Source organism: Akebia trifoliata, chromosome 1 (assembly GCF_017979445.1).
Source record: "Akebia trifoliata isolate Shusen 1 chromosome 1, ASM1797944v1, whole genome shotgun sequence".
NCBI lineage: Eukaryota > Viridiplantae > Streptophyta > Magnoliopsida > Ranunculales > Lardizabalaceae > Akebia > Akebia trifoliata.
Window position 1 is genome coordinate 32,935,989 of NC_141375.1, and position 14,070 is coordinate 32,950,058.

General features: G+C 35.3%; 2 protein-coding genes across 2 annotated transcripts; both read left to right on the plus strand.

Moving 5' to 3' along the window:
• Positions 1-2,127: 2,127 nt before the first annotated feature.
• LOC147411886 (peroxidase 25-like) lies at positions 2,128-6,202 on the plus strand. Its single transcript, XM_086456515.1, is given in 5 exon segments — positions 2,128-2,340; positions 3,430-3,609; positions 4,526-4,688; positions 5,585-5,720; positions 5,722-6,202. Coding segments are annotated over 5 exon segments (975 nt in total). The 3' UTR covers positions 6,005-6,202.
• Positions 6,203-7,231: 1,029 nt separating this feature from the next.
• LOC147411887 (heme oxygenase 1, chloroplastic-like) lies at positions 7,232-11,703 on the plus strand. The gene is made up of 4 exons (XM_086453470.1): positions 7,232-7,877; positions 9,379-9,602; positions 10,557-10,664; positions 11,397-11,703. The coding sequence occupies exons 1-4, from the start codon at positions 7,424-7,426 to the stop codon at positions 11,487-11,489; spliced, it is 879 nt and encodes a 292-aa protein (XP_086309596.1). The 5' UTR covers positions 7,232-7,423; the 3' UTR covers positions 11,490-11,703.
• Positions 11,704-14,070: the final 2,367 nt, after the last annotated feature.

Sequence of the window (14,070 nt, forward strand, 5' to 3'; positions counted from 1 at the left end):
CTCATATGGGTTTTCCATGAAATTCTTTAAAAGAGTTAGGTTTCATCAGAATGGCTGCTTAGATTTCAAGGAGCCCTCTAGATCATTGTTCAAATGTCGCATTTTTGCTTTTGGTATTAATTTTGTGATACTGCTGAAGTAACATTATATGTGCGTGTGTGTGTGTGTGTGTGTGTGTGTGTGTTGCGGGCGGGGGGGGGGGGGGGGGAGAGGGGAGTGTGTAGGAATCATAGATGCTTTTCATCGAGATCTCACTTGTAATTCGAAATTAGAAATGCCAAAATTGTAATTACATGTGATATTATTAGAAATGCCCAGAAGCCACGGGCAAAACATCAGAGAGACCCAATCTTGCAAGAAATAAAGATGGTGATTTCAATCTTTTTTTATAAAATCATCGCGTGGTAAATAAATAAAAAGTCCAAGTTGATTTCTCTTTCCCCTTCTAGTTTACCTACTACCATCCCTGAGTGAATATGATCTCCCCAAGACATACATAACACTTTAGCTAGTACACAAAAGCATAAAAATATGAATGCAAAAAATATACCGGATTAGTCGATTCGAATTGGAATTCTGAATGAATTCAGAACTGTTTAGTCGAAATAACAATTCGTTTTAATCGAACCGCCTAGCTTTGTTTGTTTGCTGAGGGTCATGTCTCGTTTCAAGATTCATTGAATATTATGTTAAAACATTTCAAATATTGTTATTTATAGGATTACAAAAGAGGAACTTATCCTAACTGTTAGATTGAGAATCCATCTAACGATTTGGATAAAAGATACATAAATAACATAAAATTATCAAACCCTAGAGATATGACATGGAATTGGAAGTGCCCTCGCTTTAAAAAGAGAACAAATTATCTAAACTTTAATTTTTTCTCTGTATCTCTCTCATGGAAAAAAAAATTGGATTGCTTGAGAGAGAGAGAGAGATTTAGGGTTAGTGTCATAATTAATGGAAGGTTATAGATTATAGTCAATCAAAACGTAATAGTAGGTATTTGGCTGTCGGACACTTACATTGTGTTTGGATTGAGAGAAATGGAGAGAAGAGAAGAGAACATAAATGAATTTCTCTCTATTTTTTTTTTTTTTTTTGTTTGGATTGTTAAGTGGGAAAAGAAGAGAGAAAAACATGTGAGTTTTCTTTTTATCTAGAAGTGGAGAGAAGGTCTTTTAAAATATTTTATAATTCTAACTCTACCCCTAGATCTTTTTTAAGATATTTTAAAATTTTAAAATTATTCCAAATTCTGTCCTATCAATCCAAACATAGTGGAGAGAAATTGAGTTTCTCTTATCTTATCTTTTTTTCCCTTTCCTTCCTTTCCCTTCTCTTCTCTTCTCTTAATGAGTTTCCCTTCACTCCACTTCACTCAATCCAAACATAGTTAAGCATAAATTATTTAAAGATTAATCTTCATCTTTTTAATAAAGCATCCAAAGGAGTCCAATGTCCTTTCTTTACTTCATCAACTGGAACTGAAAGAGATGATGGTGTCCAAGTTCTGACCTATGTCGATCAAATCCACAAAAACTAAAGCTAGCGTGAACCATATTTTTGAAACTCGAAAACTTGACTCAAGTTGAATGTCCAAGTCAAGTTAAGTTGACAACTCCCGTGAAATGTATAAATTTCTAAATAAAATTTTTATTTTTTGATGCCTGCAAAAATGTTACATATTTAAATAATTTGGTCTAGTTTGGAAGTTAAGTCACATCAAAATTGTGTGAACATATATACTAACAAAGCACGAAGCACTAAATGAAAAAGAAGAAAATGATAGAAAGAAACATTTTACGCGTCGTGGAATAAAGCAAAGGAATCAAAGATAAGAAATGAGCCATTTTCATACCTTTCGATATACAATATTAGCAGTTAAACCAACCTCCAACACCAATACAAAATCCAAAGTCAATAAAGAAGAACTTATCAACAATAGTCCTCACGTGCCAATTGCTCTCCACTGTCACAAAGTGTAGGTGATGAGACCAAATATTGTTTTTTTTTTTTTTTTTTTTAAATTAAAAAAAAAAAAAAAAAAAAAGGGATGAGCCAAGCAAACTCACCATCAATACCAAGTAGATGTGTCTTAGAAAGACTCAAAAGAGGAATTTAATGCAAATGGCACCAGTGTTCTTGCCTTCTCTAATGATTTTATTAATGGGTTTTTCAGTCCAAGGGCAAGGAGGCTTAAAACCAGGGTTTTATTCTTCTACATGCCCAAGAGCTGAGGTTATAGTTAGGTCTACTGTTGAAACACACTTTAATAAAGATCCTACCATTGCAGCTGGTTTGTTAAGATTACATTTCCATGATTGTTTTGTCCAGGTAATTCTTCTTGGATCTCATTATCACTCCTATTGTTAATTGAGGGACACTGTGGTGCATGGTTTCAAAACTCGTCCTAGACTGAGACGTATCGTCCAAGTCGTCTCGGAATCACCCAATAATGAGACCGACAGACAAGGCAATGTATCGGACGAGATTTAAAACTCACGATCAATTTTGTCATTGTTGAACGAGATATCTCAAACGTATCGAAAAACTCATTTGAGACGACTCAGTCTCGTTCACGAATGATACGAGACGTCAAATTGAGTTTTAAAGACGTGTTGTGGATGTGGTGTCCTCACCAAGATTAGTTGGTATAGTTCACCACACTAATAGACATATTATATTCTTTGGGGTAACTTAATTTGGTAACTTTTTTCCTTTCGGCAATTTTATCTTTTGAACGAATTACAAATTCATACCTAACTAATTAATTTTATGATTTCCATGGACATAGAGTGAACGACATAAATGTTGTGTTTCTTAATTATTTTCTTGTTTATTGTTTTTTTATTGATTTAATATGTGATACTAAGGGGGCCATTTGTTTAGGATTCTTGGTCTAGATACTTGCCCATAATCTGATTTTTAAATATAATAGTATATTTGGTTTGGATTATAAAAGTGATTCTCCCGCGATTAGAATAAAACATCGATTAAAATCAGAATTAATTTAGTACCTGTTTCTTGCGATTTTAAATTTTGTTTCATGCATTTTTTGCTCTGAAGTGATGTTTTTGGCTCTTAGGTATATAATATTCTTAATCACAATTGTTAAGACATGATCAGCAAAGGTAAACATCACATCCATAAAAATACAAAAACAGATCTTAAAATCAATTTCTAGAAATGGAGTTTAATGATCCAAACTAAAAGCCTAGTAAGATTTTATGATGTTGAACCAAGGGCATAAAAATAATTTTAATTCTTTACATTACCAAATAGTGGAGTGGATGTTACCGATACGAAATATTTCAAAAAAAAAAAAAAAAACCTTAAAGGACCCTGGCGGAGGGACTTTTTTCTAAATAGATTGAACTAGAGGCTGACTTGATTTTGTGAACAAACGGCCAATATGTTGAACAGGGTTGTGATGAGTCGATTTTAATTACTAGGTCTTCTATAGAGAGAAATGCGTTGCCAAATCTTGGACTAAGAGGATTTGAAGTGATCGATGATGCGAAAACACAATTGGAGGCCTTGTGCCCTGGTGTAGTCTCATGTGCCGACATCCTAGCCTTAGCTGCTCGTGATTCGGTCAACCTGGTAAATGAGTTAAAAAATCATGAAATACATGCATGCACGCCCACACACATTCTCTTGTACAATGGACAATTAGTCCATGGAAGTAGGGCGGATTTACAGTAGGGCACTTTTTCCTACATTTTTTTTTTAAACTTACATTCTCCCCCTTGAAATTTTGATATATTTTGAATTTGCTCCCACATTATATAGTTGTGATAGGTAAAGAGCAACCCAAACCTCGCCCAAGTAGGGTTGGGTTCTCCACTGTGACAACTCAAGTTACACCATAAGTATTAGACTATCACTCATCCCCATGGTTTCAAATCTACTCCGAAACCAAGATGACTCTTCGGAGTTATCTTGGTATCATCCACTAATGAGATGGACTGCATCTTAGGCTTCACTCCTTCTCATGAACGTACAAGATGCCTAAGACGATATTTTGAAAATATCATCTAAGTCAATAAAACTTAATCAAGTCAATTAAGGATTATATATGCATTTTTTCTTTTAATGAAAATAACTATATTTTATGATTTAAATATTAACAAATGATCTTGTAATCTATCTTATTTTATATAAAAATATATATACATAATTTTTATATTTAAATATATTTTAATAAATAATTGTAAATCAAGTTAAATGGTTTATCTCATCTGAGACAAGATGACTCCTCCAAGATAATTCAATCATGATTGAAACAGGATGTCAAATTGAGATTAGAAACCATGCTCATCTTAGATATGTTTTACACGATATCGTGCGAGTAAAGGTTTGGAACCAACTTTCTGTGGGCCTTCCCTACATGATCTTTTATACTAAAATGGACCCACCTATCTCATGATATCTTGACCATTGACTTTGTCATATATTATAATCTATTCCAAGTGTACTTTAGTGTGCATTAATTAGTTTTTGGTGTGAAATAATTAAGAGTGATGGTCCAAGCTGGTCAGTACCAACGGGAAGAAGAGATGGTAGGATCTCATCATCATCTCGAGCCTCAAATTTACCAGCTCCTGCCGATCCTATAGCCGTTCAAAGACAAAAGTTTGCAGCTAAAGGCTTAGATGACAGAGATCTCGTCACATTAGTTGGTACTCTCTCTCTCTCTCTCTCTCTCTCTCTTTTTCTCTCTTACATATATGTAAGGCTGCAACTTGGGTGGGTCAAACCTGGATCCGATGTGTTTAATCCGGTCAATTTGGTCGGGTTTGGGAAAAACATTTATCGAACCAAACCGGGGTGGGTTCGGGCATAGACATTGGGTTGCCTGAATTACCCGTACTCGAACTTAATATGGTTATAATTTAAAAATATTTTTGAATGTCTTTGTTTCTTTCTCATTCACAATTCACAATTCAGACTTTAATTATTCATCATCATCTTTTTCTTAATATTTGCTTATAATTTCATGTATGTGAATTTTGAAATATATTTTTAGGATAAATAATCATAAATTTTATGAGCCAACCCAACCAATCTGACTTGGGTTGGGCTTGGGTTGAGCTTTTCATGTCCAAGGTTGGGTTGGCCGTGGGTAGAGGTTGGTGTTTGTCAAGTGTGTCAAGTGTGATTGGTTAAGCAATTAGATGATTCATGGAAAAACACGTAATACTGACAGTTAAAACAAAATCCAACGGTCAAGATTTATATAAGAACCATTGAATTTCATGTTTTAATAGTTGGGTTATAGAATAATGAGATATTATTGATTCTCTTAGATAATAATTACAGCAATCCTAATAGGGTTCTATAGAAATCAAATTATATCTAGAAATAAACTCTATCCTTAATAAATCTCAACCAAATCAATTTAACCTTATCTTAATCTCAATAGATATAATATGGTGTATCATAGTACATCATATTACAATGCAACATAACTAATTATTCAAATAGGAATTATGTTTTTTGTTTTCCATTAGTAATCTGACCCTTAATAAAATAATACATACACGTATTTAGCCAATATTTGTTTTTTTATTTGTAGGGGCACATACAATTGGGCAAACAGATTGTTTATTTTTCCGATATCGCTTGTACAACTTCACTGCAACAGGCAATGCTGATCCAACCATGAACCAAGCATTATTGGCACAACTCCAAGCACTTTGTCCTCTTAATGGGTTCCTTCAAACGTGTGGCACTAGACAAGGACAGCCAGACTAAATTCGACGTTAGATACTTCAAGAATGTGAGAGATGGAAATGGAGTTCTTGAATCAGATCAGAGGCTTTGGGGAGATGCCGCTACACGAACCATAATTCAAAATTATGCAGGAAGCATAAGAGGTTTGTTAGGTTTACGATTCGACCTGGAATTTCCGAAAGTTATGATCAAGATGAGTAGTGTGGAGGTGAAGATAGGACCACAAGGAGAGATTAGAAAGATATGTTCTAAGTTTAATTGATAAAAGTAATGTTATGTAGAAGCAAACAAGCATAGTATTTTTCTTTTAATGTATAAATATTTATCTAAATAATAATTTGAGCCCTATGTTACCTGTTCATTGGCTCCTTAGGTTCGAGTTTGGATTTGTGAATCACGGTTCGCTACTCTGGAGCAAACCTGATTTGTAGGGTTAGACAAAGATAATTCGTTTAGGTTCATTGGATTTGAGCTAGTATTAATGAAAATACATAAAGGTAATTTAAAGAAGAAGAAAAAAAGTCACATAACGATCGGAATATGAATTTTTTTTTTCAATGATTCATTTTTCACAAGTTACCCTACTAAAACATTTCTACTCATTTTAAGTTTAGTTTTAGTAGCAATTGTCTAAGGTTTGAAATAATTTCATACGGATGTAGAATCCATGGATTCTTGAAAAATGATACATAAAAATACATAATCTCGAACATCAATTAATTGAACACCCATTGACACCCCCATAAATCGGAGTATTAACTTGGCCTGCCTGCTCCCTTTCAACAACATGCACCATACATTTAGACCAACTTTTCGTATAAATATGTATCAAAATATTCTAATTGAAAGGAAAAAATAATTTACAATTATTCATAAGTATTTTGTTTTTATTTTTTTTTTTTTTTTTTGTTTGTGTGTGCATATTTTGTGATGAAAAAAAAAATAATAATAATGATTTTATGAATCCCCCGCCCTCCCTCTGACATACCCCGCAACGCCTTCATCACAGAACTATAGATCATCATTTGCATCAGGATACACATAATCATAAATCTTTTCCTTGTATATCCCTAGGCACATGATTTACGATTCTGTGATGGTGGTGTATGTTAGAGGAGAGCGTAACATTATCACAACTCAAAAATTTTACATGTCAAGAATATGAAATGCTACTATCTATGGTAATTGAAACATATCCATATATTTGGAATTCTAATTTCAATTCCACTTATTTTAGAATCGAAATAGAGAATAATCAAAATTGAAAAATAAAATGATTTCAAGTTTACACATCCAAAGAGCTGAACCAGATCCGACCCATTTGATACCCCCTGCCTGACTCCCATGGTTAGTGGCTCAAAAGAGACCCACGTGGAGCAGAACAGAACCTGGATTTTGGTATCTTATCCAACTCCCAAGAGTACAGGATTTGGATTCCTTCTAAATAGAGGATAACTTCAACAAACTTCTAAATCAGGTTTTTGAATTGTTTATTTATTCATAGGACTCTACAGTGACCCATAAGGACACAAATCTTCACTGAATATTTTATTGCATCTCTTACGTCTTAATTAAATCCCAAGTGAACTTGCATTTGAAGTCACGCAATCATCCGTTCTTCCCTGATTTGTCTTCTAATCTCATAAAAAACCCGATTTTTTTCTTCAAAATTTCAACTTTAATGGCTTCTGCAATAAGCACATCTCAATCTCAGCTTTTTTCAAACGAAACCCACTTCATAACCCCAAAAATTCGGACTAATCCCACATCTGCTTCTCTCAGAAACCTTGGTCTCCAATCCAAGGTGTTGAGAAGAAATTTCTCTGTTTTGGGTATAGGTGGAAGAAGAGGAGGAGTAGAGATGCCTTTGAAATCAGTTATTGTTTCGGCAACTACAGCTGAGAAGCCGAATAAGAGGTATCCAGGTGAGGCGAAAGGGTTTGTCGAGGAAATGAGATTTGTGGCGATGAAATTGCATACAAGGGATCAAGCAAAAGAGGGGGAGAAGGAATCTGAAGGGCAGCCATTGATGAAATGGGAACCTTCGATCGAGGGGTATCTTAAGTTTCTGGTTGATAGCAAGATAGTTTATGATACACTCGAGACGATTGTCAAAAAAGCTGCTTTTCCTGAATGTAAGCTGTTAGACTGGTTTTATTGAATTTTTGTGAACTGCCCATCTCTTATTTTTTATTGTTCTTTAATGGGTCGGTTGTGTTTTGGTTCAATTTTGATTATGGAATTAGGGTTTTATAATAAATGTTGCATAGCCCATCACTCTAAATTCTTTTCTCTCTGTTTTGGTAATCTTGTTTCTGCTTTATTTTTATTGTTTGAGTTGTATTTTGTACTAGTCATGGTTTTACAACTCATCCGAGACCGGGATGATTCAGGTGAGATCACCCCGGGAGGCTACCGTGCAAGATAATCAATGTTAATTCTCCATAACATTGACTCATCCAAGATGACTCGTTCAATATTTGAAAATCTCGATCTAGTTGTGAACCAGGTTTTGCGTTTTTGATGTAAAATAATTATATTTTTTAGTGATGTAAATATGTTTTAGTTATGAAAAATAAGGTTTATGATTGAGCATCTGCTACCTTCTTTACGATACATGCATGAACAAACCCAATTTTATGAAAGCCCCTATTGTATTGCTTTTTCTGAAATTATTGAACAAATCAACATTGTCCTCAATTTTATGTCGTTGCACATGTTCATATTTTATTTATTTACTTTTTTTGTGGGTATGTAGTTTTGATCTTGGTATTGGATCTATCATATCTTGTAAGCATTTAACTCTGAAATCTTTGGTCTCTATCAAAGAGGTAGGAGATTTGGGTGCTGTCTATGACAGTATTGACTTCAAATTAATTGATGGGTTGAATCTTTTTGCCTAATACTGGTGGTCACATTGAAGATTGGTTGCTGCCATGGCGAGGAATGGTGGCAACCAAGGCTACTTATAAAGAAAAGGCCCATGTGCCGTAAATATGATTGGTGCCCTGGCACCTTGGATGTTAGATTTTGATAGGGCTTTGCTTAATCGGCTAAATAGTATTGATTGTTGTTGTGAATCAGTGATGTTGAGTAATTGAATCCTTTTAGAAATCAGAAGGCATACCAACAGATGTAGTCCTTTTTTGTTAATGAGTCATCTTGAACACGCTAGTACCATTTCATACATTTGTACGATTTTGTGACAACAGCAAGACACAGGTCTACATCTAGCCTAGTACTTGAAACTTGTCAATTCTTTTATCTATGAGCCTCTGTCTTTCCAACCCCAAATCTTCGAGATAAGGCATCGATGGTGATGGTGATGGTGATGATGATGATAATCTTATTTTCAAAGGAGAATGCAAGACATGATGAAACCTCTGCCATGAGGGGTGGCTAAAAAAGTGGGTTTGGCACACCTTTTTTTAGGGGTTATGGCCAGTTTAGTTTATGACAATGTTTGCTATATGTATGCATCCGTCTTATGAACAGGGAAGGCACAAAATTTCACCGAACAGAGAATATTGAATTACCCCCCTCTCCTCCCCCTTTTTTTATTTTTATTTTATGTCTTTCCTTGAATTCAGTGAAGTTCATCCATGACCATCAAACTTGATGATACTTCGGTTTCAGATGCTGAGTTCCAGAATACAGGCCTGGAAAGGTCAGACAAATTGGCTAAAGATTTGGAATGGTTCAAGGAGCGAGGCTATGCCATTCCTGAGCCATCGGCACCTGGGCTTTCGTATGCTCGTTATCTTGAAGACTTATCTGAGAAGGATCCTCAAGCATTCATTTGTCACTTCTACAATGTGTACTTCGCACACTCTGCTGGAGGTCGAATGATTGGTAAAAAGGTAATAAGATATTAACTCATTAAGGAAATTGTATACCCAAGATTCGGAATTCTAATTGCTTACATTATGTTTTTCACAGCAAGCAACTCTTTTTCTTGGCATTTCGTATTTTAAATTTAGATTTGTGGTTAAGATCATTTGGTAGGTGTGCCTTCGGCGATGTTTCCAATCTAATATGAGTCGGAGGGCTACTTGCATGAATACGTGATGTTACCTTATAAACCCTGAGGCTTAGTGATGTGAACTACATTGGTGTTTGGGTTTTGACTTGTAACTTTTGGTTATTGTTGAAGGTTTTGCAGATAGGATCTTTTGGAAAATAATAACCAATAGACAAGGGTTTAGGGACCTTATACAGAAGGCCCATTGTATTAGGAGATGAGGGAGTTTTTTGAATTTGTTTTGGGAGAAGGTTAGATCTAGGAGAGAGAGTTTGCTTCTCCATTGTTGATTGCTTGAGCTTGGGTAGAATCCATAGATTCCCAACTGTCGGAGATAGTTGAGTGAGCTTGACCGCTGCTCCATTGTTAGGGTCAGGTGGAAGTTTAGTATCCTTTCATCATCTAACTTTCAAGGTTTTGGTTAGAAGAATTTACTTCACTATTGCATTTTGGAGCTTTGCAACATTTATTCTTGAGGTTTAATCCTTACTGGCCATTCATTCGCAAAAGCCATGTCTTTTATAATTCAAGTGTGTCCATGCTTTTACCTTCAACTTGCACATTCCTTCTGACTGGGGCTAGTAGGCGCTATCAAGTATTCTCTTAGATATCTTAATTACAGAATCATGGATCGAGTCTAAAACCATCTTTTATGAATAATTTCAAGTAAAGGTTCAACATCTGCACAAGCCAGGTCAGGCCATGTCTGACTCAACTCTTTCCTCAACTTCATTGTATTTGATTTTAGTTCTTTCTTTCATTCTTTCCATTTTTTCTTCCCCCATCACTCTAGGTAGCTGAGAAGATACTTGACAAAAAAGAGTTGGAGTTCTATAAGTGGGACGGTGACCTTTCCCAACTGTTGCAAAATGTGAGAGAGAAGCTGAACGGAGTTGCTGAAGTAAGTTCTTAAATAAACCTTTTTAATTCTTATGTTATTATTTTTATATCGGTTAGTTCTTCTGTTAGTTTCCTTTCATATATAAGAAAAAGTTTACATGGATCTAAGTGCCATGTAGAGCTTGGACTGAGGTCCTCAATTGGGACAATTTAGGCCATATGGACTGCCACATTAGGCCAAATGACACCTCAGCACTCTAGAGTTCATGGTCTAGCTTAGGTTAAAAACAAACTTTTTTTTGCCTGATCAAATGCTTTGAAAATGGACGGCCACTGAACTCCCAAAATTTTAAAATGCAAATCCAATAGTGAAAAAGTCATTCCTGGGAGGGCACCCGATCATGTTTTTGGGTGGGTTCCACATGGACGTGCAGTCTATATATACTCTCTATTTAACTCTCCAAGTCCACCTTTGAACCCGAGCTAAGATCCCAAACTTTGATGGTCGCCCTCCTTCAAACTATATTTATTTCTCAAGGGTGGTCTTAGTTCCCCTCTTAAGTATTTGTACCCCATTTTAAACATGGATAAGCTGAATCTGAACACCTCAAAGTTGCATTATATTATGTCAGCGAGCCATGGGTCTCAAGCCTAGATGGTGTTGAAAAAATTTAGACTCACAGCCTCCTTTATGCATCATTGTTCTTCACCTTGATCCAACCTTTTGGAATTTCTCAATAAAATGGCAGCTCTATAGCTAATCTATTTATGTTTATTTCTGGCCTTCACTCAGAGCTGGTCCAGAGAAGAAAAGAACCATTGTTTGGAGGAAACCGAAAAATCGTTCAAGCACTCGGGAGATATCCTCCGTTTGATATTGTCGTGACGTGTAAAAATATGAACCTGCTTGCCTCATCGTCAGGTGTATGCTATGTGATGGCACAAACTCTAGCAATTCTATATGTATTTAAAAACATTTTTTTTATATTAATTTCTGCAATGTCAATTACAGTAAACAGATATTTTACTGCTTTTGTGCATAAGGAAGATTGTATCCTATCATTTGATAGAAATTCAAGTACACAAGTTTGCCGCTTGTAGTCTGTAGTGTTATGGATCATGATTGATGGTTGAAAGTACGGGGTGTCAATGGGTCAGTTCTGGGTTGGTTCTTAAAGGAACCATAATCAGAACCATTAATTTTCTCGGTCTCGGTTCCTATTGTTTTGACTCTGGTTCTCAAATTGATGGAACCAGAATCAGAATGGTAAACAATTCTCTTTAAATAATTTTGGTTCTCAATTCTTATCGATTCCTTGTTGATTTTGGTTCTCAATCGGTTTGGTTCCAAGAGATCCAATTCTAATCTGTACGATAAAAAATGGACTCAGAACCATCTTATCAGTTCCTATTCTAATTCAGTTCTGGTTAAATGGGTACCCATTGTCCATTGAAACCCTTCTTGAGAGTTTCTTGAGCTTGGCAGCTTGTGAAAAGCTAGGGTCATTTTTTGGATGATAGGTGGCCTGTATTTTGGGACGAGTAATGATTTTTGGAGCTCACGGCCATAGAGCTAACTAAAGCCGTTTTCTTGCTAGGGAGTTTGGGTCAATGTAATCTGAGTAGCTATCCTAAAATAGCTAAACAATCGGAAGCATTAGACAAAAGGATGCCTCACTCAATGGTAGATCTTACAATGGGAATAATTATAAAGACTCTACATGACAGAATGTCCACAAACGGTTGTTATACGAGACGGCTGTGATCAGCTCTTAGCGCTCCGCGAGGCAAACGGATAGAGTTAAGAGCGCCTCCTTAGTAAGAAGAACCGTTCCCAAGGTGTCTCTGAGTACAGACCAACAAGTTATGATGTGAAAATCTAGTTTGTATTGCTTTTAGAAGTGAGGGTCAATGTAATATGAGGATCGATGTAATTGAGATGTAATTGAGAAGGAGAGGGTGCTCGTAGATCAGATTGAGCTTCTTCCCACATGGCATACTCAAAATACTCTCCGGATGTGGTTTTTGCTATGACCATAGATTTTTTACTCAGATACATATATATAACCATGTATTTTTGTGTCCCAAGGCAAAAAGATCTAGTTATAGCACATGCCACATCAGAGAGTATTTTGAGTATGCCATGTGAGGGAGTCAGATTGTCACGACTCTTTTGGGATACATTGTGTAGCCGCATGTTTGTGTGTAGAATAATGATGGAAGGCATTCGATAAATCCTATGCGGCTGATGTGGCAAGGACACAGAACCATAGATCTTTTTCCTTGGAATGGTGTGCATTCATCGGGACTCTTGTGTGTATTATCTTTTACTCTTTATTTGCATCCCTGTCTGTGGGGTTCACGTTAATGGCATTTTATATCATTCAACCGTACTTTGCCTAAAAATCATTCGACAAAATTTCATTCTTTTTTGACCTACTCGACTATAACTTGACTTGAATTTGAAGAATCTGGAATGTTCATTTAAGGAAATCTCTTTATAATAGTTAATACTATTAAAATATATTGATTCGTGGTGACAATGATTGAGTTGGAGTATAGCTAAGAATAATGATTTTCTAACATGTGCAATTGTTCATCCCAAGGAAAAAGATCTATGGTTCTGTATTCGTGCCACCTCAGCCAAGTGAAGACTTTCTAGTTAAAAAATCAGCACTGCAGTTAGTAAGGTTAAATAGTCATGTTAACTTGACTAAAAAAGGCACTCAAAAGACATTCATTGACAAGTGTGCACAGGGCCATAGATTTTCTTTGAGATAAATAAGAAAAAATCAATGGTTTTGTGCACATTGCTACATCAATGAGTGTCATTTTTTTTTAGTCAATTCAACATTAAAATGTCTCCATTATTTTTTATTTTTCAAAAATGCCCTAAAAATATATTTATCAATGTTTTTTATAAGTTTCAATTACAGTTTTATATATAAATACATCAATTTGTCATAAACCTTATGACACACTAAATGTTGAAGTGACGTCAAGATTGTATATCATATCTGACTTTTCAGACATGGAAGTATGTAAGAACCATAGATACTTTTCATCGAGATACAATCTTGAGTGACTCCGGCGTGACTCTATAATAAATACTAAGGTGGCACAAATGAGTTTAGATCTTTACAAATATTTTAGTTAAATGGACACAAGGTCAAATGTTTTACTCACACGGTCTTACATTGGCTTGAGAAGAGTTGATTCCATGAACTAGCTTTAAATCACATCGAACCTCACCTTCACATCCATTAACTACTAATCCCTTGCTTACTCAGCTAAAAAAATCAAATGTTTCACTACTTTTTATAAGTAAATTCAAACGAAATCATCGCTTGAGATTACGAGCATCCAAAATAAATGACGTATTGTAATAAAAAGATAGAGGCACATTCGTCATTCGTACTGAGGGTTCAAATCCATCTCTTCCCATTTTCTTTGATGACTTGAGATTC

Coding starts and splice junctions, on each gene's coding strand:
- LOC147411887 (XM_086453470.1), top strand. CDS start 7,424: ATGGCTTCTGCAATAAGCACATCTCAATCTCAGCTTTTTTCAAACGAA. Junction 7,878..9,378: donor AAAAGCTGCTTTTCCTGAAT/GTAAGCTGTTAG, acceptor CTTCGGTTTCAG/ATGCTGAGTTCCAGAATACA. Junction 10,665..11,396: donor AGCTGAACGGAGTTGCTGAA/GTAAGTTCTTAA, acceptor GCCTTCACTCAG/AGCTGGTCCAGAGAAGAAAA.